The 22,196-nt window shown below is 39.2% G+C and overlaps 1 protein-coding gene across 4 annotated transcripts in view; it reads left to right on the forward strand.

Annotated features, from left to right (window-relative positions):
• Positions 1 to 22,196, forward strand: part of LOC115753985 — a 36,504-nt gene that overhangs the window by 5,270 nt on the left and 9,038 nt on the right. For 2 of the 4 annotated variants that reach the window (XM_030692862.2, XM_030692865.2), the window contains 19 exons: positions 404 to 578; positions 2,062 to 2,486; positions 3,537 to 3,660; positions 4,011 to 4,106; positions 4,245 to 4,316; positions 4,688 to 4,825; positions 7,078 to 7,680; positions 8,586 to 9,046; positions 9,116 to 9,460; positions 12,290 to 12,514; positions 12,656 to 12,746; positions 12,893 to 12,970; positions 13,086 to 13,376; positions 13,466 to 13,663; positions 13,897 to 14,385; positions 15,421 to 15,582; positions 15,922 to 16,251; positions 16,434 to 16,516; positions 16,606 to 16,710. In XM_030692862.2, the coding sequence (XP_030548722.1) occupies positions 404 to 578; positions 2,062 to 2,486; positions 3,537 to 3,660; positions 4,011 to 4,106; positions 4,245 to 4,316; positions 4,688 to 4,825; positions 7,078 to 7,680; positions 8,586 to 9,046; positions 9,116 to 9,460; positions 12,290 to 12,514; positions 12,656 to 12,746; positions 12,893 to 12,970; positions 13,086 to 13,376; positions 13,466 to 13,663; positions 13,897 to 14,385; positions 15,421 to 15,582; positions 15,922 to 16,251; positions 16,434 to 16,516; positions 16,606 to 16,710 (4,491 nt within the window). Of the gene's footprint in view, positions 1 to 403; positions 579 to 2,061; positions 2,487 to 3,536; positions 3,661 to 4,010; positions 4,107 to 4,244; positions 4,317 to 4,687; positions 4,826 to 7,077; positions 7,681 to 8,585; positions 9,047 to 9,115; positions 9,461 to 12,289; positions 12,515 to 12,655; positions 12,747 to 12,892; positions 12,971 to 13,085; positions 13,377 to 13,465; positions 13,664 to 13,896; positions 14,386 to 15,420; positions 15,583 to 15,921; positions 16,278 to 16,381; positions 16,413 to 16,433; positions 16,517 to 16,605; positions 16,711 to 22,196 lie in introns of those variants that run through there. The other 2 variants (XM_030692863.2, XM_048277024.1) reach the window with 2 other exon arrangements.

Below are 22,196 nucleotides of genomic sequence, written 5' to 3' on the forward strand. Positions count from 1 at the left end.
AAGAATCTCTCTTTTAGCAGGTTTTTTATGTTAGCACGTGACATGTCTGCAAAGTGGGCACTGCATTCGTATCTTTAGTTAGATGAATTCTGGAGGGGTCCATTGGTTCAATGGAATCTTTTAATAATTTTTGTCTTTATTTGATGGCAAAGTGAACTTTTTCCAAATTGTGTGGTTTTTCTGTTCTCAATACGGTTTAGAGTATTATGTTCTACTTGACTTGCTATTTGCAGTTTTTCCTTCTACCTAATACCATGCAAAACCTATCGAGTAAAGCATACTGTGAGGGGAACCTGTTTGCTCTTGTTGCTATATCAACTTCCATCCCCAAAAGTTTCTTTATGAATATTCACTAGTTTGTAAGTGATGGTTTCATACTGAGATGCATTTAAACTCTTGGTAGGATGCAAGATATTGAACTTATGCACATGAGATATGCTTTGGAATCCACTGTTCTCGCTCTTGGAGTGATGGAAAAGACTGTACATAAGGAACTTGAAGATCATGGACAAGTGGCGCTCCATCATCTAAAAGACTTGCGTAATCACCTGGAAGCCATCAAATATGTTCCACGCAAGGTCATCTGATGCTCTTTTTTTTTTTTTGTTTTTTCTTTTCCCTTTCAATATCCTTTCTCTTCATTTTATCCTGATCATCTTCTGGTATGTGTGAATTTAAAACCTTCTTTTAGTTATTTTCCTTTGTTAAGCATATATTTTACTTCCCCTGAATCTCTGTTTTTTGTCTGTCGCTTCTACAAAAAATCTAAGTTTGTCTTTGATGTCAAAGTAAACTCCCATGGGGCCATCTTTCGTTATATAACTATGTGGAATGTGCTCTTGACAGTGGATTTCCTTATTTACGTGGGTTTGGGGGATGTGTCAGTTATGGTTTTTTGTTGTTATTGTTGTTTTTTTTTTTTTTTTTCATACACACAGATACATCTTCCAGATATCAATTGCACAATGTGCTGATTACGTTTGTCTGCTCTGATGATTTTCTTTTTTAATTCTTGGTTCTCATATAAGCCGGTGTTTCACCTTTCTCAGTTAGGAAGAATAGATTAAAAGCTGCAGAAAATGGTTATATAGAAAGATCTTTTGTTGGTGCTTGGAAACTAATTTTCCAGGAAATTAATTTGTGTCAAAATAAATAGATCGCGAAGACAAAGCTTGTTAGAAACTAGATTACAATTGGTTTAGAATGCCATCCCTTCAGAGGGAACAGGGAAGTGCGCCATGCATAGTTTAATTCAGTCTTAAATCTTTAAATTGAACAATGAAGTACTAAAACTTTTTAAAATGGCTTAATTTGAGGATTCCAACTGGTTCAGCCGGAAGTCGTGATTTTTCAACTAAAAGTGTCCTACTGGCTGACAAGATGTGGGGAACGCTAATTATCCGTATCCATTCCACTTTCTTTTGCCAATTGTAATCACTAACCCATTTAATCGAACCATAAATCACTAAATTGAATTTCAAAAATCCCTAGCCTCATTTGAAGCTCCACATTTGATGATTGGTACACACTTCTCCCAAATGACGAGGAAATGAAACGTTGTAAAATCATCTCAATTAAATTCCAGTTACCTCCCCACAGCCACATAGGACAAGTTTGGAGGAGAAATATGATTTTCCAAACATGAGTTTCTGCCAAACCTGTTGGAATTCCACATTACTGCTTTAAGTCCTTAACAACAGTATTCTGGAGTTAATTATCCAATTGAAAAGAATTAGGACTAAGTTACACTTCATGCTCAGTTTTTTTATCTATCTATGTAGTGTTCTAGCTTTTAGGAAGTTCAGAGGATTTGACATCTATGATTCTGTTTCTCACCTGTTCCACAGTCCTGGCTGAAGATGTACCTTTATTATTAATTAAGGCAGGGGATGATCATTGTGGTCCTATCAAGCGTGCAAATGGAATCTTGGCGATTTTTAATGTCTCCATGAGTTTTTTTCAATGCTTCTCCATGGATTTAGATACTTTTAACTTCTTATCATTGACAATGGTCATTTAATTTGTTTGTAACCTTACACAATATCAAAATTTTTCATGCAGATACTTATGATAAATTTGATTATCTCTCTTTTACACATGGATAATCTCTCTCTCAATTTGACACATTGTACATCACCAAAAGGCCATCATGGATCGCCTGATTCATATGCTTGGGAGCATACTGAGTTTACTGCTGTTGAAGGGGCAAATGAGACTGTTATATCATTCACTGGATTTTTGCTTGATATATTATGTCGAAATCTACCACCATCTTTATCTGATCAAGAAAATCTGATGAGTGGTGGGTTAAGTACTGAAGGAAAACAGGCCTTGGAGTGGAGGATTACCACGTCTAAACATTTCATTGAAGATTGGGAGTGGCGATTGTCTATTTTGCAGCGCCTTCTACCACTCTATGAACGCCAGTGGAGTTGGAAGGAGGCACTCACTGTGTTACGTGCAGCCCCATCCAAGCTACTGAACCTGTGAGTCTGTTTTTACATATGTCTAGAAGCCTTTAAGCAGACTGGCTCTCATTTATGTTCAGGCGAAAGGCTGCTAACATATAATGATTAGGAAGATTACTATCAACAGGAAGTGCACCCTATATTTTAGTATTCAATATCGCGCTATTTGAGTCAGTTACAAGGAGACTCAAGAAGTCTAATACTTATTGAACAAGGCAGTTTTTTGGCCCTAACCTTTGCTTGTAGTGTTTGATACCAGGGAGAGAGATTTTGTGAACATGCACATACATGAACACATAACACTACATGCCCTCATCTGAAATGAGATTAAGTTTGGTAAGAAGGCCAAAATATTGCCCAACTTTGGTAAGAGATCTTTAGCGGCTCCTAGATCACAGAATCCTCATCCACACCAGCCAATCTTGGTCTTGCATTTGGTGTGAACTTCTTGTTTTCTTTAGAAATTCAAACGTGGTAATTGGCTTGGATTGATGAGAATGCTGTGCTTCGGGAGCATCTCAAAGTTTTCTCTAGTTTGACATGGGACTTAACTCTCTTCAAATACGGACGTGCATGTGATTGCAGATGTGGCTATTATCTAGGTGCTGTAGAAGCTTGATTGTGAAGCTGGGCAATAGGGGAAAACTTGAAATACATGCCTTTTACTTTATGCAAGGAATCTAGATTAGTGCCTGATGTCTACAAAAGTATTCTCTTTGTTTTCCACCATCCGTGTTTTTTGTTTCGTTTACTAAATTTATTTTTTTTTTTGGTGGGTGGGTGGGGTTATTTCTAGATGACATTTTAAGTTGTTTATATTTAGATCTATTTTCTGGTGTTAAGGTCCCTCAGTTCTCTTTAAGAACGTTCTTAAACTGAGTTAGAAATAAGAATACTGCCCAATGTTTGTTCTGTTGTCTTATTGGTGAGAAAGGTAATCCTCTTTAGCATTCTTGATAGAGTTAAACTTCTCAACATTTCTGGTTTCTATTAGAAATTTAGTTATAATTTCTTTATGAAAGTTTCAAGTCTTTTGAGTTTTGATTATTGGAATTTACTTTTGTGCAGCTGCATGCAGCGAGCCAAGTATGACCTAGGAGAAGAAGCAGTTCATCGATTTTCATTATCTGCAGAAGATAAAGCTACCTTGGAATTGTCAGAATGGGTGGATACTGCATTCAAAAGAGCATCTGTACTGTCCAGATTGGTCCTTTATCAACTGTTGATACTTTTTTTTTTTTTTTTTTGGGGGTGGGGGGTGTTGGGGGGAGAGGAGGAATCCATCACGTAGAATTCCTGTAGGGTTCCTGTCCACTGATTTCAGTCCATTTTACCCTGCTTTATTTTGAATATTGGTACTAAAGTAGGTTTGTAGTTGGCATGCCCAAGTACTATATTTTGTTGCCTCTACTTGAGTGCTGTATTGATTCTGAAACGAACAATCTATGTGGTACAATTACCTTGATTTCCTATTCCAAATTATGTTTTTTGTCCAGATTGTTTTGGTGGTGTCCATTTCTGACTGAGATTTGTTCTTCTTAGGTAGAAGATGCTGTCTCTCGTGCTGCTGATGGAACATCCTCTGTTCGCGATCTTGATTTTACATCATTACGTTCCCAGTTAGGTCCTCTGGCCACAGTAAGTATTAAAAGGACCGATTTTATTTCGATTGATCGTACTCTGGTCATATCATTCGGAAAGTCCTAATAATGGTAAGCAATGTGGAAAAAATGTGCTACGGAGCATTGTGGCCTGACGTCTCTCATATGCTAACAGATTCTTTTATGCATTGACATGGCTGCAACATCTGCAAAATCTGGAAATTTGTGCGAAGAGCTTTTGGATCAGGTACACTTTGAAGCTCAAATTTGATATATTGACCAAAAACGTGTCTCTCTATACTGATTGATCATGTTCATGCCCCTTTGAGATCCTTAACATCTGAGGAGGAGCTAGTTTCTATTTATAAATAAAGGCTTTACTTTATGCTTGGACTCTTGGTGTCATTTATTGGAGGTTTATGCTTTTAGTGTTCTTGGTCCTACTTACGTTAGATCATGTCCAAGGCCAACTTTTATCAAGGAATGTAACGGGGATGTGAATTTGCGCACTGGCCAGAATCAGATTTCTTGCATGCAGTACCATAATAGTGTTTGCCAGATGTATAGAGTGACTGTACCATATGCTGGCTCCAACCTTGTTCTTCTACCTCATTTCAGGCTCAAGTTATGCTGTCTGAAATATATCCAGGAGGGTCTCCAAAAATGGGCTCTACCTACTGGGATCAGATTCTTGAAGTTGGAGTGATTTCTGTGTCAAGGCGTGTGCTCAAGCGTCTCCATGAATTCTTGGAACAGGTCAGATTTGAATTTGTCGAGTAGCAAGTAGAGAAAATGTTCAAAGCAATGTTGGTTGCTGCACTTAGCATATCTTCAGAAGTGACCAAACCATGTAAAATGTAGATCTACCATGTAGATGTAGTTTTTACCATCGTTAGTTGTTAGATTATATAGAAGATTATGTTAACGAGTGCCTCAAGGGCACTTCTTAAGCAACCCATTAAGTTCCCTTGTGTTATGCACATCAGCGCCTTGAAAATCGGATTATCCGAAATAAAATATACTTAATCAGTGCCCTAGGGGCACTTGTTAACGTGGCCCTAATGCATATATGTATATGTGTGTACATATGTTCATATGTTAAACTATGCCTATTGTGACATATTTACCCAATTTTTTTTTTGTGACTCCAAAAATCCTAAACTTGGACTCGCGTGTCACATTTACCCCAAAATTTTTCTTGTGACACCCAAAACCCCAACCTTATACCCGTGTGATACATTTACCCCAAATCGAATAAATGTGTCACATGTCTACAAGTTTGGGTTTTTGGTGTCACAAGAGAAAGCTCGGGGTAATGTGTCGCACGGGTGTAAGTTTGGGGTAAATGTGTCACATGAGTACAAGCTAGGAGTTTTTTGTGTCACGGAAAAAAGTTTGGGGTAAATGTGTCACAGTGGACATAGTTTAGGATTTTTTATGGCTTTTTCCCCCACACAAACATATACTATTTTCGGTAATCTTGTGAATCTTATTTCCTCACTTGTAAGCATTGTGAGGAGACCCGATCTCCGGAAAGGGGGTGAGGTTGTTGCAATAGATGTACTCCCGAAAAAGGTAACAAAATCATTGTGTAACCCTTATGATAAGAAAATTGAAACTGGGGTGCAAACTTGCGGGTGTCAATTGCAAACAGGATGGTATATATGACAGTCTCGGGCTTGGACAGGGTTACACTCCTCTTGGCTTGCAATGTTAAAGAAAAAGGCATAGGCAACGTTAATCTATGCATTACATCAGCAAGTAACTCTTTACGCTGAAAATGTAGGATTTTGGGCCAGTTTTCAATTATTACAAAAACAGAATATTCCTCTTTTTCAAAGGCTTTCTTGTTCCTCTCTTTCTAAGTCAATGAAAACAGCCGAGAGAAATTGTGGAAATTCTTCTCTTCTTGCTGCTTGACAATTGAATGCAGGCCCATAATTTTTTCCTCCATAGATCCTGCTATAACCCTGCCTGGTTCATGCATGAAAAGCTGCACAAGTCATTCTTCTTGAAGAAAGACCATGAGGGAAAAGATGCCTTGCTGTTTCTGCCTTTTTTGGATACTATAGGGAGAATCCGTTGACCTGCACCTTGCCTCTTTTCTACATTTCATCAAAGGCGAGAATCCCTCATGCGATTACTTCTAACGCAAGAAAAGGAGACAGACTGTCGCGATTATTTTGAACATAGAAAGTAGACTCTTGTTGGTTCTCTGACTTTTCAACCATCTTTCCAAGGCAATACTGCTTTACCAGTATCGACTTTCTTTGTTGACAGCCTGTGGGTTGACTCCACAGAAAAAGAAAGTTCTCTCTTCCAATTCCAAAGCAAGACATCCTTGGATGTGGGAGCAATATTCAAAATCATATAAAAAAGGTAAAAGATTAGCAAAGCTTTGTACTCCCAATCTTGGTTTTGTCTCAAGAAATCAATTCCTCAAGTGATTATTCCATCATTGAAACAACAACAACAGTCCCCTGCAAAAAGATTTGGAAAGCATTCTTTTAATGCCCCATTTCCAACAGAGTGTTCAGCTTAAAGTAGAAGTAAATCCCATTTGGGGTGAGCCGTGGAACTTGGAACCTGTGATAGGAACCTGCCAATTTCCTCTTCTATTTTTCATGTTTAGTTAAGCAAAATGAGATAAACGCAACAATAAAAATGAAAGTTTCTCATCTGTCAATAGCAACAATCCGTAAAAGATGAACACGTAAAATTAAATAAACGACAATATATAAAAAACGAATACGTAAAATAAAATAAACAATAAAAAGTTCAAAACATGTGACATAAAATCTAAATAATAGAGCTTAAGTCCTCAATCATCCATAAAATCTAAAATAAACAATAAAAGTTCAAAACATGTGACACAGGTTCGGTTCTGGTTCTCAAACTTTTGTGAGAGTGAGCAAATCCCATTGGAATTAAGTAATAGCAATATCATGATTCTTACCTGTGTGCTTCTGATTGACGTTTTGGTTGCTTTATTTTTTTTTTTGCACCAGGATAATCCTCCTGCTATTCAGGAAATCCTGTCTGGGGAAATCATCATCTCGTCATCTAAGGATTCTCACCGACAAGGGCAGAGGGAGCGTGCTCTTGGTTTGTTACATCAGATGATTGAAGATGCTCACAGGGGCAAGCGACAGTTTTTAAGTGGTACATTTTCTTTATGTGCTGGGAGTTTCGATCATCTTTTTCATGCACTACAGCTTTCTTATTCTTTTTTTCTACGTTTAGGCAAGCTATATAACCTGGCAAGAGCCATTGCTGACGAAGAAACAGAGGCCAATTCCAGCAGAGAGGAGGCTGTATCTGCTGATCGTAAAAGTCTCTCACAATTATATAAGGATGGAGTTCTTGGCCTCGGGTTAAAAACTGTCAAAGAGACACCGTTGAATTCAATGACCACAGAAAGGAATTTGCAGGCTAACAATTATGATTTGAAAGACTCTGGAAAGAGATTATTTGGTCCTTTAACTTCCAAGCCAACAACATATCTTTCGCAGTTCATACTACACATTGCTGCAATTGGTGACATAGTTGATGGGACGGACACAACTCATGATTTCAACTTTTTTTCAATCGTCTATGAATGGCCTAAAGATGTATGACTTACTTCTTTTTTTCCAAAGTATGGGTTTATGATTATGTTCATTGCTGTGTTGGAGATATGTGTGTAGTTTCTTGAAGTTCCTGAAAATTAATTCAAACTAAGAATATGGTGCAGTTCTCCTATGAAAAGATTTTTATGGCACGGAACATCGTTTTTGAAACCCTGAGAGAGTTTTTGTTGTGGCACACTGCGCTGGTGGGAATCCCTAAAGTTGTTATGACCACATTTATTGAATGTGGGAAGTGTATGGACATCTTATCTCATAAGACCTGCTTCTCTGGCATTAAATTTGTGCATAAATATACTTCCCTGGCACTGTATGTGCAAGTTGAAATGAGGTCGTGTGCATAAATATCTGTAGAATCTCTAGAGTGAAAGCCTTCCATCCAAAAATAGAGAAGTTCTGTCTTCTTTTTGTCTTTATCTCTTCCTTGGGTGAATTATGCTTTTGTCATCTTATATGTGAAAGCAGCCATCTATCTATTTTATTCTGGCTAGGAGTTCGTCTTAATTTTTGAAGTATTAGATGTGAGGTGATCATCTCAGAGAAATGTTACTACTGAACTTGCTTAAGTAAAGTGATGGTGACTAATCTAGGTGGTAGGTTTCCACATCGTGAAAATCATCTTGATATGGTACTCTATGGAAACTCATGCGATTCAGCTATTATTGAAAGTCAAATCTGCTCATTTTTTTTTGGTCGACAAATTTGCTCATTTGCTAGAAGATTATTCATGATTCGTCTTCTTTCTTTTCAATCTCTTCGTGTGATGATTAATAGTGACTATTGTATGATGGCTTTGCTTCATGGTAATTACATATAAGTCTGGGCAAGATGTGGCCTTCATTGATAAGTTAAACCTCATAATCACAGAATACTGACCTGTTTCCCTGCAGCTTTTGACTCGTCTGGTATTTGACCGCGGAAACACTGATGCGGCGGCAAAAGTGGCAGAGATAATGCGTGCTGATTTTGTCCATGAAGTAATTTCTGCCTGCGTACCTCCAGTTTATCCACCACGTTCTGGCCGTGGATGGGCATGCATTCCTATTATTACTATGTGCTCTAGGAGTCACTTGGAGAAAATTCTCACTCCCTCTTCTAGAGAAGCTAAGGGCAACTCCTTTAATTGTTCCTCTGGAGCAGCTGGTGGGCCACTATTCTCTCTTCAGTTGGATATCATAAAACATCTGGCAAAAGTTTCTCCCGTAAGGGCTGTCCTAGCATGTGTATTTGGGAGCAGTATCTTATACAATGGCAGCGACTCTTCTATTTCCAGTTCCTTCAACAATGGTTTACTGCAGTCATCTGACGCTGATCGTTTGTTCTATGAGTTCGCTCTTGATCAATCTGAGAGGTAATGCAGTCATTGGTATTTTATAAGTTATCTGATTTCCATTGTTAACTATATGTTAATGATGTATAGATTTCCAACCTTAAACCGTTGGATTCAAATGCAAACCAACCTTCATCGAGTTTCAGAGTTTGCTGTGACATCTGAGCAAACAGCTGATGATGGCAAAGTTAGGTTTGAGCAAAGAACTGCTATAAAACGAGCCCGTGAGCATGACAGTGACACGGATTCTGAACTTGATGAAAGTGGTGGTAGCAGTAGGATCCCTATCACTCTGACAGATGTCAATCGTCAAAGTGGGGGACCTGCTGAAACCTGTGATGACTCTCTAAAGTCCGATTGTGCCGACTATGACATGGCGGTGCATCTTTCATTTGACTGGGAGAATGAAGAACCTTACGAGAAAGCTGTTGAGAGGTAGTTAGTTTCTCCTGTTTCACTTCTTTTAAGTGCATTCCTAGCATTCTGATAGTTGTCCTTTCAAGTGTCTATGGACTTATGCGTCTTCTTTATTGGTCAAAATTCACTTCTATAGGATTGAATGATTTCTACCAAGATTTAGTTAGCTAGGGTTTTGACTGCTTGTGTAAAAAGTCTGGAGGCGATTACATCAACTAGGCTGTTTCCTACTGAGAACAGTCAGCATATCCTGAGATAGTTCAGTAGAAAAAAGCTGGGTCAGATTAATTACACTACTATATATGCATTCATAACCTTTGTGTTCTATAACATATTTTCTGCAGATGCTTCTTGGTTTACGTTGACTTATTAATCCAACTATTAAATGATGCTATTGAGATGAAATATCTAATAATTGTGGCTGCTCAGTTTCCTTGTCTTGTCCTTTTAGCTCTATTATGGAATTTGCATGTTATATCTGTCATGATGGCGCTGCCCGGTACCTCTCTATAAGTAGAATACTTGTACTTTTAAGTCTGATATATGTAAGCGTGTGATTTTCAATAAAACTTCCCTTCCACAGATCTCCGCGAGTGCGAGACTTATTATTATAGAAGATTTTGAACTTGTGGAATACTTGTTCTTTTAGATGCAAATCAAACTGCCATAGTGTTGGATTGTCAATTCTAATTAAGTTTGGCTGGTTGGTTTTATAGTAGATCTGATTGGATGAGGCAATCAACATACTCAAGTATATAGGGCAGGCAGGAGCAAGTCATTCTGCAATTTTTGCACTTTGTAGGGTTGTTTTTCATTTATAGTTGAAAACATTTTGTAGGGTTGTTATTCACTTTATATCTCAACGAAATTATCGAGTTGAAATGTCTTCCCTATTTTAAATGCGGTAGCAGACATTGATAGTGGATACCATGTTGTAGTCCCCATGTGGTCCATTGTTAGTTACTGAAGTTTTATTTAATGGTGCTCTAGTGATATAAAATGCTGCAGGGATCGTTTCATAGTTTCCTACATGGAATCAATCTCCATATTGGATATGATGCATCGATGGAGATATATTGCTAGTTTGCGTCAAAAATTTCCTACATGGAATCAATCTGCATATTGCATACGATGCGCTGATAGTGATCTATTGCATCTTAAGAATTGTCTCATAGATAAGTTTTTAATTTATAACGGAACTGGAAAGGCAGCCTTGCTGTGCACATTGTTTCTTTTCTAATATGTTTCTCTTCTTTTGTCTTCAAAGATTGAATACAGCATACTTGTCTTTTCCACTTCTACTTTTTCTGTATTTCCTTAAGTTTGGATATAATGAAATTTTGAAACTTGTGGTTAATTGTCTTCAAGTGTGATTGTTAACTGTATTATCCAATCTTGTTTAAATGTGATTGTTAACTGTATTATCCAATCTTGTTTAAATATCGTGTTGTCTGTTCTAGTGTTTTCAAGATTCAAATTGCTATTCCCTTCATTAATTTTACTATTTTCTTCCCTAAACAAATCATCATCTTCACCGATCTTGTAAGAGAATATGTTTTTTACTTCTGACATTATTATTGTATGTTTGACCTATTTGCCATATGGGATGCCAGCTTTAGTGGGCCATCTATTAGACTGACTGCAACAGTGTCATGGAGAAAAGTATCAGATGACCTAACTACATAATATGATGTGAGGGTGATGTTATAAGACATCACATGTAGCCTTTAAAAAGAAACAGGCTTAGATGCTGACATCTGGTGTGTTATCTTTTGCTTCAATAACTCGTTGTGTAGGTTTCACATCACCTGTGGGATAGAATTTTGTCATTCTATTTGGGTCTTTATATTGTTCTATAAATGATTACTTGTGTAGATGTCTTTTTACTTTTATATCAAGAAGTATGAAAATTCTTGCTTGATGATAATTTTAGATGGACTTATGTTATACTTCAGGGATAAGTCCTTTTGTAATTATCTAACTTGCATCATTGTTGCAATTAAGTCCTTTAACTTGATTTGTGCAACCAAATCCTTTTGTTGTTTGCACGGTTAATTATGTCGGTGTGGTTGCCAACATGGCAATATTATTAATTCTTAATGTTAGCTTAGTAAAACAGAAGAAGAGAGAGAGGGAGAGAGAGAACAGCCGTCGCCACCACCAACATCGTAGACTTGTTGCGGCTACCACTCCATCTCCTCCACCACTAGCTGGACCTGCCAACATAGTCAACACCTCCATAGAGAAACAATGACAAGGTGGATGTGATTGTGATGATAGGTAATGGACAATCTTCGGATTGAGAGGACGTTGGATCCCGAAATGAACATGTTTCTCCAATTAAGAATCGAGGACCCAGCCTTGAGTATATAGCACCAAGCAAGAGGTTCAAACTATTGCGTGGCAGCGAATATGTTTACCAAGCCTGGAGATCAAAAGGATAATCTGTGGCGGTGGCTTTACATGGTGTGCAATTCAAGGAGTTGATTAAGCTGGATCATGAAAACTAAATGTTGCTGGCATTTGCTCCAATTGATGAAGTTATGGTGAATCACGTGAAAAGTTTCAGCGATTATCAATCCTCTTTTTATCAAATTCTTAAATAGTACCATGTCCGCTGCTGTGTTAACATAATTAAATGTGTTGATGAAAGTGCTTGATGCAGCAAGTTAGAGGACTCAATTGCACTGATTAAAAGTTTGAGGACCTAATTGCTAAAACCATGCAAGTTAGAGTGCTAAATGTGGCCTCATCTCTATAATTGAGATTTGTATTGCACTTAATATGATATTCTACCTCTGATTTCATCACGGTTTAGTTTTGAATCTCACTACTCTACTTCTTCAGATTAATTGATGAAGGTAAACTAACGGATGCTCTTGCTCTATCCGATCGTTTTCTACGTAATGGTGCCTCAGACCGCTTACTTCAGTTATTAATTGAGCGTGGCGAAGAAAATCATTCGATATCTGGTCAAACACAAAGTTGTGCAGGCCACAGCATCTGGAGTGGCAGTTGGCAGTATTGCTTGCGGTTGAAGGACAAACAACTGGCAGCTAAACTTGCTCTTAAGTATGTTTAGGGTCAATAAGAATCTGTAATGCAGATGACCTGATTGATAACATTGAGTTCTTGATATTCCAAAACAGTCTGTGCGTAGTTGCCATCAAATCTTCTCTATTTGGTCATTCTTTTTTGAATATTTTGTACCAGGTATATGCATGGATGGGAACTCGATGCCGCCTTGGATGTTCTCACCATGTGCAGCTGCCATCTGCCTCATAGTGATCCAGTCAGAAATGAGGTGGAATTAGATTCACTTGGTTCAATCTTCTCCTAGAGACAGAAACTTGTTTCATTTTTACTTAAGCATTGGTTTTTGTGATTCTTCATCAGCATACTCTTGTCAGCCTTGAGTTCTTCTTGGGTAACAAGTTCGTTTTGATTCAGATTTTGCAAATGAGACAAGCTTTGCAGAAGTACAGTCATATATTAAGTGCTGACGACCATTATAGCAGCTGGCAACAGGTCATTTGTCCTAAACTAATTCGCTCAGATCGTTAAGAGTAATCAAAGTGAAATTATAGCTTGAGCAATAATTGTATTTGATTAGATGCTCAGACTTTCAGATTACTCTTGCTAGGTTGAAGCTGCATGTAAAGCAGATCCGGAGGGCTTGGCTCTTAGATTGGCTGAAAAGGGAGCTGTTTCTGCTGCTTTAAAAGTGGCTGAAAGTGCTGGTTTATCTGTAGATATGAGGAGAGAGTTACAGGCTCAACAACTTGTGAAACTTCTAACAGCAGATCCTCTGAATGGTGGAGGTCCAGCAGAAGCCTCACGATTTCTCTCCTCCCTACGTGACTCTGAAGATGCTTTACCAGTTGCAATGGGTGCCATGCAGTTGTTACCCAACTTGCGGTCCAAGCAGCTTCTGGTGATCCCTCTTGTTTCTTTCTTGCTTATATGTTTTACAATTCCATGTCGCTCCTTGGGTTACTTACTTTGTTTGTTGATATTATGAAGGTTCACTTCTTCCTAAAGCGGAGAGATGGGAAATTATCAGATGTTGAGATCTCTAGGCTTAACTCTTGGGCCTTAGGTCTCCGTGTTCTTGCTGCCCTGCCACTGCCATGGCAGCAAAGATGTTCTTCTCTGCACGAGCACCCTCATCTGATTCTTGAGGTTCTCCTTATGAGGAAGCAGCTGCAATCTGCGTCTTTGGTATTTTACTTCTCAAGAAGATAATTTTCAGTATGATACTTATTTATAGTCTGCATCGCAAATAAAAAGCCTAATGTTTATTTTTTTCAGCCGAAAAAAAAAAAACCCTAATGTTATGGGGTAAAAATCCTTATCTAGCATTGAGAGAGTTTATCATGGATGAATGCAGCTAGTGATTATTAGATTATTCTTTACCTCTCTCTGTAACTGATGAATGAATCATGTTTTTATAGATTCTTAAAGACTTTCCTTCCTTGAGAGACAATTCTATGATTGTCGCCTATGCTGCTAAAGCTATTGTGGTCAGCATAAGCTCTCCCTCCAGGGAACCTCGCATATCAGTTTCTGGAACAAGGTCAAAACCAAAATCAAGAGCAGGTGCTTCAGCAAGGTCATCTTTTTCGAACAGTCTGAGTAACTTGCAGAAAGAGGCCCGACGAGCTTTTTCTTGGGGCCCTCGAAATGCTGGAGAAAAGAATGCTTCGAAAGATGTTCAACGGAAAAGAAAGAGTTCAGGATTATCGCCATCTGAAAGAGTTGCTTGGGAGGCGATGGCAGGTATTCAAGAAGATTCAATGACATCTTTTTCTGCTGAGGGGCAAGACCGACTTCCACCTGTTTCCATAGTTGATGAGTGGATGTTAACTGGGGATCCAAGTAAGGATGAAGCTGTCAGATCGTCCCATCGGTATGAAAGTGCCCCTGATGTTATTCTCTTCAAGGTGAGTGTCTTCGATGGATCACTTGATGAGTTTGGGGGTCCAGGGTACTAAAGTTGCTTTTCATGAAGATGGGGCTTCTTTCATTATTGAAATTGCTTAAGCGTTACTAAGCAGGCCTAATTTTGCCAGAGCCAATAAGCTGAAAATAAGGAATCGGGAAAATCTGGTTGAGGCGGGAGCTTGTCAAATGCATCCAGATTTCCCGTTAAGTGAGCTTGAAAGCAGATCAATCAATTTATTTATGTTAGTAAAGACCAGGTTTTGAGTAGTAGGATTTTATGGGACCATGGCCACCCGATCTAGAACTTAAGCTGCTGAATGAAGGCATGATTTATTATTATAGATGCTCTAAGACTCCTGTAAATTTGCCTATCTGCGGAGAAAAATGTGTTTGAGGGTTTTTATTTCTCTAAAATTGTTCTTCAAATTATGATTGTATAGATGCTTCGACCATAAACGTCCACAGAAACGCCACAGTAAGCAGGTATTTTTAACTTGAAATTTGACCTTGAGGAAAACTTTTTTCCGTCCTATGGCTTCTCTGATGATAAGTTCCTTCACTTCGCACCCCAATTCTTGAGTTTCATTAGACTCCAGGCTCCCACATACATGTCTTAAACCAGAAGATGAGATGGGTTTCACATTTTGTGGACTTGTCTTGTTAAATTGACATCTTGACTAATCCTATGGGTTTCACATGTTGTGGACTCATCTTGTTAAATTGACATCTTGACTAATCCTGTAGAATAGCAACATCTTCCATAGATGTGGCTAAGAGAGAGAAGATAGAGTATACTGGTGGTTTTCTTTCTGTGATTCTTCTATAGTGCATTGACTGTTTGGTATTGCTAATACATATGAAATTGTTTTATAATGTGGAGTTGCACTTTTGCTTAGCTGTGTTGGAATTGTCAAATTCTTCTGTACTTTGAATTGACATATGTTGCGAAGAATGTTAAAGGTGGTATACAGATTATGTGATGTCACTTTCTTGCATCTTTCTTCTTAGCAGAAAATTTGGATTTTTTGTTTCAGGCATTGCTTTCGCTGTGTTCGGATGAGATCGTCTCTGCCAAAAGTGCCCTTGACTTGTGTGTCAATCAGATGAGAAATGTGTTAAGCTGCCAACAGTTGCCCGAGAGTTCATCAATGGAAACAGTTGGACGGGCATATCATGCAACAGACACATTTGTGCAGGTTTGCTCTCAGCATAGCTAGGGAGAGAAGTATTTAAACTAGAAGAAATAGTTCCATATCTTTCATTAAGTTATGTTGATCTGAGAAGTTGTATAAGAAGCACTTATGTGTAAGGTCAAGGTGCTAGCTCTCACCTGGCAGTCATTCAGTGGTCATACCCCTTTTTTGGGGTTAGTTCTTCTTTCTTCGAGAATTGGTTCAGGGAGCATGACAAATGACCAATGTTGGATAATTCCTTAATTTGACAACATTGCACAACTGTGGGAAGTTCATAGTAGTATAATGGAAAGTACATCTTAGACAGGTTGAACTAATATAATAACCATTTCTTATGAGCAGGGATTATTCTTTGCTAAATCTCTTGTTAGAAAGCTGGCTGGGGCTAGTGAGTTATCTAGCAATCCTGAGAGAAATAAGGATGCAGATGACACATCATCAGATGCTGGTAGCTCGAGTGTAGGTAGTCAGTCTACCGATGAGCCCTCTGAACTTCTTCTGCAGACAGATATATGGCTTGGACGTGCCGAACTGCTTCAGAGTCTCCTAGGATCTGGGATTGCTGCTTCCCTTGACGATATTGCTGACAAGGAGTCATCTGGTCGTCTTCGAGACAGGTTGATTGCAGATGAACGATACAGTATGGCTGTCTACACTTGTAAGAAGTGCAAGGTAATTTTTGTTTCTGCAACAGTCACGTGTTTGACGTGGCACCACGTGGCGTGCAGTTGGCAGCCATGTGGCAGTCCACGTCGGCCTAGTCTTTGTGAGGGTTATAGAAGAAAACCCAGATCGGCGGCAGTGTTGTGCTATTTTGACTAGTTAAATGGTTATATATGTCTCCCCTCTTGCAGATAGATGTCTTTCCTGTATGGAATGCTTGGGGACATGCTTTAATTCGAACAGAACACTATGGACAAGCTCGAGTGAAGTTTAGGTATGTTTTCCTTTTGAAAAACTAGCGTTATGCCAATATATCAATTTGCACATGTTTATCAATTTTGATATGCGTCTCTCTCTCTCCAGGCAAGCGCTTCAATTGTATAAGGGTGATGCTACACCTGCCATCATGGAGATCATTAATACAATTGAAGGAGGACCGCCTGTTGATGTGTCAGCAGTCCGTTCAATGTAAGATGTGTAATTGACTAGAAGTGTGTTGCCCGTGTTGATTGCTGATCTGCTGAGAGGATACCAGTCAGTACATTGACATTTCTAGTTGCTTTGCTTGTGTTTTTGGATACCTGTCGCTTCCCTTGCCATTCCTTCTTTTGCTTTCTCCCTTCCAGTGTCCTCTTCTATCATTTCTTTGGCAATTATTCCTTCTCTGCTATCCCTTCCTGGCAGAGCCAACAAGTGATTTAGAGGTCGAGCTGACATATGTGGAAGTTGGAAGCTTTTTGGGCTTGATTTTCAATAGGTTCAAGCCCCTGGTTCTGATGAAGATGGCTTTTCTTTTCATTCCTGACTATTCTTTTGCTATGTATTATGTTCTCTTTCCTGTCGGATATTCGAAGGCGTAACCTGCTCTCTTATTTAGACCGGTGGCACTTCTTAAAATTTCACGAGTAGTAAATAGGAGAATTGTAGTGAGCTCAAGTCCTCATATCTACGGCTTGTAGGTAGTCTGGAGGTCCTCCTGAAACTTATGGGCATGCTACAAGAAATCTTTCATTCTGTCTGGGTAGGCCAAGCTGGTTGGCTTCTGGAGGCTTTGAACAGCTTTCGGTGTGTGAAAGGGAAGGTGGAAGCATGAGAGATCCTTATTACTTTCTTTGCAATGCAATGCTCGTGGCAGAATGTTAATCTTTAGGGAGGTTGAAGGTGGTTTTAGAGATTTAGTCTTCCATAAAAGTGCTAAGGTGTTGGACTTGTGGAAAATCTTTTTGGTGCTGAAAACTTGGTGAAGCTGGTTTCCATGTAGGGAACGGCCTCTTAGTGTGCCTTGGAGAGGACAACTAGCGAGGGTTAGGTTTCCTTATGTCTTTTGGTTGAGTTTTGGCCGAGGTAGGGAGGCAATTTTACCCTCCCAAAATGAAGACCTGAATTGCTTGGCTCCAATGGGGCAGCTAGACCTCGCCATCCATGAGTTTTGGTGTGGAGGGGCAAATTTTGCTGCCTTGCATGCTGAGCGGGGATGGATGATGCTGTTTCTGCCCAACAAACCTCCCTGCTATTTTTCACTCCTCAAAACCTAGTTTCTTTATATTACTTTTACATTTTCACCAATGTATGTGTCTTTTATTTTCCGTATTTGGCTTCTTAAATTATCAAACTCGATACTTCTCCCCTAACCATTTTACTTGATGTTAGTACCTAATTTAGTCAGTTTGCATATTTTCTATAAATTGTTACCTTTAGTTGTTGCGATTTCTAGACTTCAATGTCAACTTGGGACGAGGGTATCTGCATGCCCCACAGGGGTGGGGAGGGGGTGGAGAAATTTGCCGTGTTGGGCGTAGCGTGGGGATGGGGCACCTCTAATGACTTGCCTGCCCCACTGCCATTTCTAGGCCAAGAGAGATTGGTTAATGACGAGATCTGGATCTACTATTGGAGAATATCCACAGGGTTTGAATGCTTTTCTAGAGAAGACAAGTTGATATCTTGGATCTTAATCCTAAACTATCCAAACAACCTAGGGTCATGGGCTCCTTGAGCATGGCCCATTTTTAAGTGAGGACTCGTCATGGGTGTTTGGCATTGTTACTTATCAGCACCGTGCCCTGACTCAGCCATTTTCAAGTGATCATGTGGTTCTGTTGGGTGATAATCTCAACATGGCTCTCTTGCAGATGAATTATTAACTCTTGCTTTGAGTGTAGGAGGGTTGTGGACTCTGAGATTAGAGTGGGTCAATGATTGATCATTTGATTTATCTTCCTTGCAAATCAAGTATGGGCTTGAAAGTTCTGGTGACTTTTAATGCTAGAAGTGGATTATTCAGATACAAAATGTCAGTGTTGTATCATCAAGAGAATGACTCCTCTGTTGTGGTCAGCAAAGGAATGGGTTTGTTCTCTGAAGGACGTGAAGGTAACTGTTTTTGATACTCGGGCAAAGGAAAGAGGTAATGGGTGCACTTGAACTTGAAAGCTTGCCTTTTCCGTCAGCAGCTGGACCACTCTATGTTTACATTAAAGAGAGGAAAAACTGGTCTCTTTATAATGGGTCTATCCTGTTCATAATTTTTTAGTAGGTAAAAGAAATCTAGTCTGTATAGCCATATCGAACTAAGAATACATAAAGGGGGTGGCAATGAACTTCATTCTGATAAGAGTTGGAGTGGAACAGTTTCATGATCATGCGAGAAGAGTATTTAGTTGGAATTTTAGGGGTTTAGAAGTCATCCAGTTGTGCCGTGTCCCTTGGGTGTTATGGGGTTTGGACACGTGGAGTGGCCTTTGGATCTTCCAACTAGATGGTGAAATTATACAATGGAAATATCAGTGAGCAGGTTATAAGGAGCAGGGGAAGATTTAAAACACGTTGAATGTGACAATGATAATAGAACACAAAAAATTTGAAAGACTTATGTTCCCAAGCCACATAGTGGGATAAGTTCCAGATGTTTTTCTCCCCCTTATTTATTTACTTTTTTTTTTTTTTTGGGGCGGGCGGGTGTTGGGGGGGTTTCTTGGTCGGAGTCTCCCCTTTTGAGAAGCCGGTTATGGGAAAAACTTGTGATGGTTATGCTATGGTGGAGTTTTGCCCTTGATTTTCTTAAGGGACTCTGACAATGATCTGCATTTCTTTCAGAAAATATGCTGTCATAATTTGAGGGATATGGGTCAGACTTCGGTGACCAAATTTTCCAATCAGTAAGTCTGGAAAGTTGTGAGCACCTGTTTCGTGGGTGGATCATTTGGTATGGTAGAGGATTGATTGTGTGCCAGCAGGATCTCACTAGGTTTTCCTCCTTCCTTTTCTGGATAATTTGGGGGGAGTGCTTGCTGTAGCTCCAGGATCCTGCCCTTAAATTCTTGTTTGGGAGTAAGGGAAATTAGGAGTAGTGAAAAAAGACATCGAAATTTTCAAATGGAGCATTCTCTGCTCCCTTTCTTTCTCTTCCTCTCTTCCAAACATAGCCTAAAGGAATTTGGAATATTGGTACATGGCCTGGTTAGGTCTTCTAGTTCCTGGTTTGTCTTCCTTTTGGCATTTCCGTAATGGATCTTTTCGACTGCTGCCAAACAACCTGGAGGATCCGAAAACGCAACCTGGAACATAAGTCACGTTTTGGGTTTGTTCAGTTATGGTTGGGTCAGAAGTAAGAAAATGTTTGCTTTGGGTTTCTGGTAAGAACCCGAAATCCATTACGTGAGAAGCAGGAAAATAAAGTCAAGTTTGAAGCAGCGCAAACACGAACCTGCTTTACTCGTCTCTCACCCCAAAGCAACCAGTGAGGATTCACCACGAATTCTCTGCAAGTGTCATACTAATTGTCAGCCGGAGAATGACTGGTGCTGCTGCTCCTCATGCTTGTCGGTGTTTGAGAGAGACAGAGAGTTGTAGAACCATGCAAACAATTGCAGAGCTCAGACGACATCACCCCTATGATTGGTCAGTGACGATGATGCCAGGGTTCAAGTGACCTTGGCTGGCTTCCATCTTCGGTCTTGGCTAGATTTCAGGCTTTGCAAGGATTGAAGGATTTTTCTTCCTGTTGCAGTTACTCTTTGATAGATTGAGGGAGGGAGGGAGGGATGGAGAGAGAGGGAGAGAGGCAGGCTTCACATGACTGTTACCCATGGACTGTGAAGATTTGCTGATATCTTCAGCAGCGGCAACCTCTCGGGCTGCAATTGTCACATTTCTCTCTTCAAGGACCTTGAAGGCTATGGGGCTCTATTGTCTTTTTCTGGAAATTTTTAGCAAAAAATTCTTTTGGCTAAATTAGGGCAGGCGGACATAATAAGTTCCAAAGCTAAATGCTCGATATGAACTGAGCTGAACTGATGAATTTGGTTCAACACATGACAATGCGGGGTTTCGGCTCTGGTTGAAACCTGCCTTACTTGCCTTGTTTTCGGTGCGGGTTGTGTTTGTTCATTGACCTATTGGCTCACCTTGATTGATCTCTCCATTTATAGTCTATTGTGGTATGCTGTGAGAATCCAGTTTGAACTTGTTTTTGTCTTTTGCTTTTGTCTCCATTCAAGAACCTGCCTCTTGCTTTTGTCTTTTCAATTGTCGGATGTTTTAGGGATCTGTATGCATATCCTTTTAATGAGTCTAATTGCTTTTTTGTTTTTAAGATGGAAATTTATTAATAGTGAGAACTGTTTTAAGTATGTAAGATTTTGTGGGATCGCTGCCAACTGTTCTAAAAGTTTAAGCTGTTAGATGAAGGCATGGTTTAATATTTTAGTATTCTATCACTCCCCCTCATGTTTAATCTGGTTTTTTGTCTAATACTAAGCATGTACTTTAATTGGGGAGGCAAATGGGGCCTGGAAAGAGACCTTTTGCTCTAATACCATGTAGGATTTTGTGGGACCAATGCCAACTGTTCTAAAAGCTTAAGCTATTAGATGAAGACGTGATTTAATATTTAAGTATTTTATCAAAGTACATAATATATATTACAAAACATGCACGAACAGGAGAAAGAGACTAACAAGAGAAACACTAATTCATAAGAAGATAGAATAGAAGTCCATAAAAGCTTAGAATCAGCAAAAACTGAATGAAGAGAATATTCAGATGCTTCGAGTAGTTTTCCTATCTCATTCCTTCCCAATGCACCACATGAGGCAAAGAGGAGCAGCAATACATGTAGGACTGTTCTTGAATGCAAATTTCTTCATGTGCTAAAAGGACAAGGATCTACTATTTGGGGAATTCACTTGATCGAAAGATTCCACAGAAGACTAAAACAGGAGAAAGAGATGGAGTTTGATGAATTAAAAGAATCAGGCTTAGTTATAGTTGCCTTATTACAAATGCACCGTAATTCTCCCTCCCAACTCTACAAATAAAGTGAGCTGCTACTCCATATCTTATGTGATTCTTCTGTTGACATTAATCTTTTAATGAAGATCTTTCAAGAACTAAATCTCTCAGACAATGGTACTTGGTGGAAGGAAGTGTTGGTTTAGCGTGCAGATAGCATCTTTTGGTGACTCAATAAGCATTGTCGGAGACACATTCATGAAAAACGAGAAGCTGTGTTGTGGAGGAGGGACCAACTATGAATAGATCTTACTTAGGCTAAGAGTAGGAGCATCTATTAGTCTGTATCATGGCTCTACTTGTTACAAATGGCAAACCTTTGTGTGCTTTCTGGAGCTGTCTCCCAAAGAGGGAAAAAGAAGAAGAATGAGAAATGTCCAAGGTTGCTGACTAACTCATTGAGTCACTTGAACCTGACATCTTGTCCATGTTTGAGTAGGTTTTGACCTATACATTTCTTGCATTGTCTATGGATAAAGTTTATCAGAAGTGAACTTTCCAGCTCATCTTGTGTTTTCTATTTAGACATGTTTGGCACAGTTAATGTTCTTCATACTATTAAACTCTGTTCATGTCTATTATGATTCCATTTCCGCATTACAAAATCAAGAAGTTTACTTCACATGCTTGCTGAGATAGATTGTGAATGATGGATTTCTCAT

The sequence above is a fragment of the Rhodamnia argentea genome, chromosome 4 (assembly GCF_020921035.1).
Source record: "Rhodamnia argentea isolate NSW1041297 chromosome 4, ASM2092103v1, whole genome shotgun sequence".
In the NCBI taxonomy this organism is placed as follows: domain Eukaryota; kingdom Viridiplantae; phylum Streptophyta; class Magnoliopsida; order Myrtales; family Myrtaceae; genus Rhodamnia; species Rhodamnia argentea.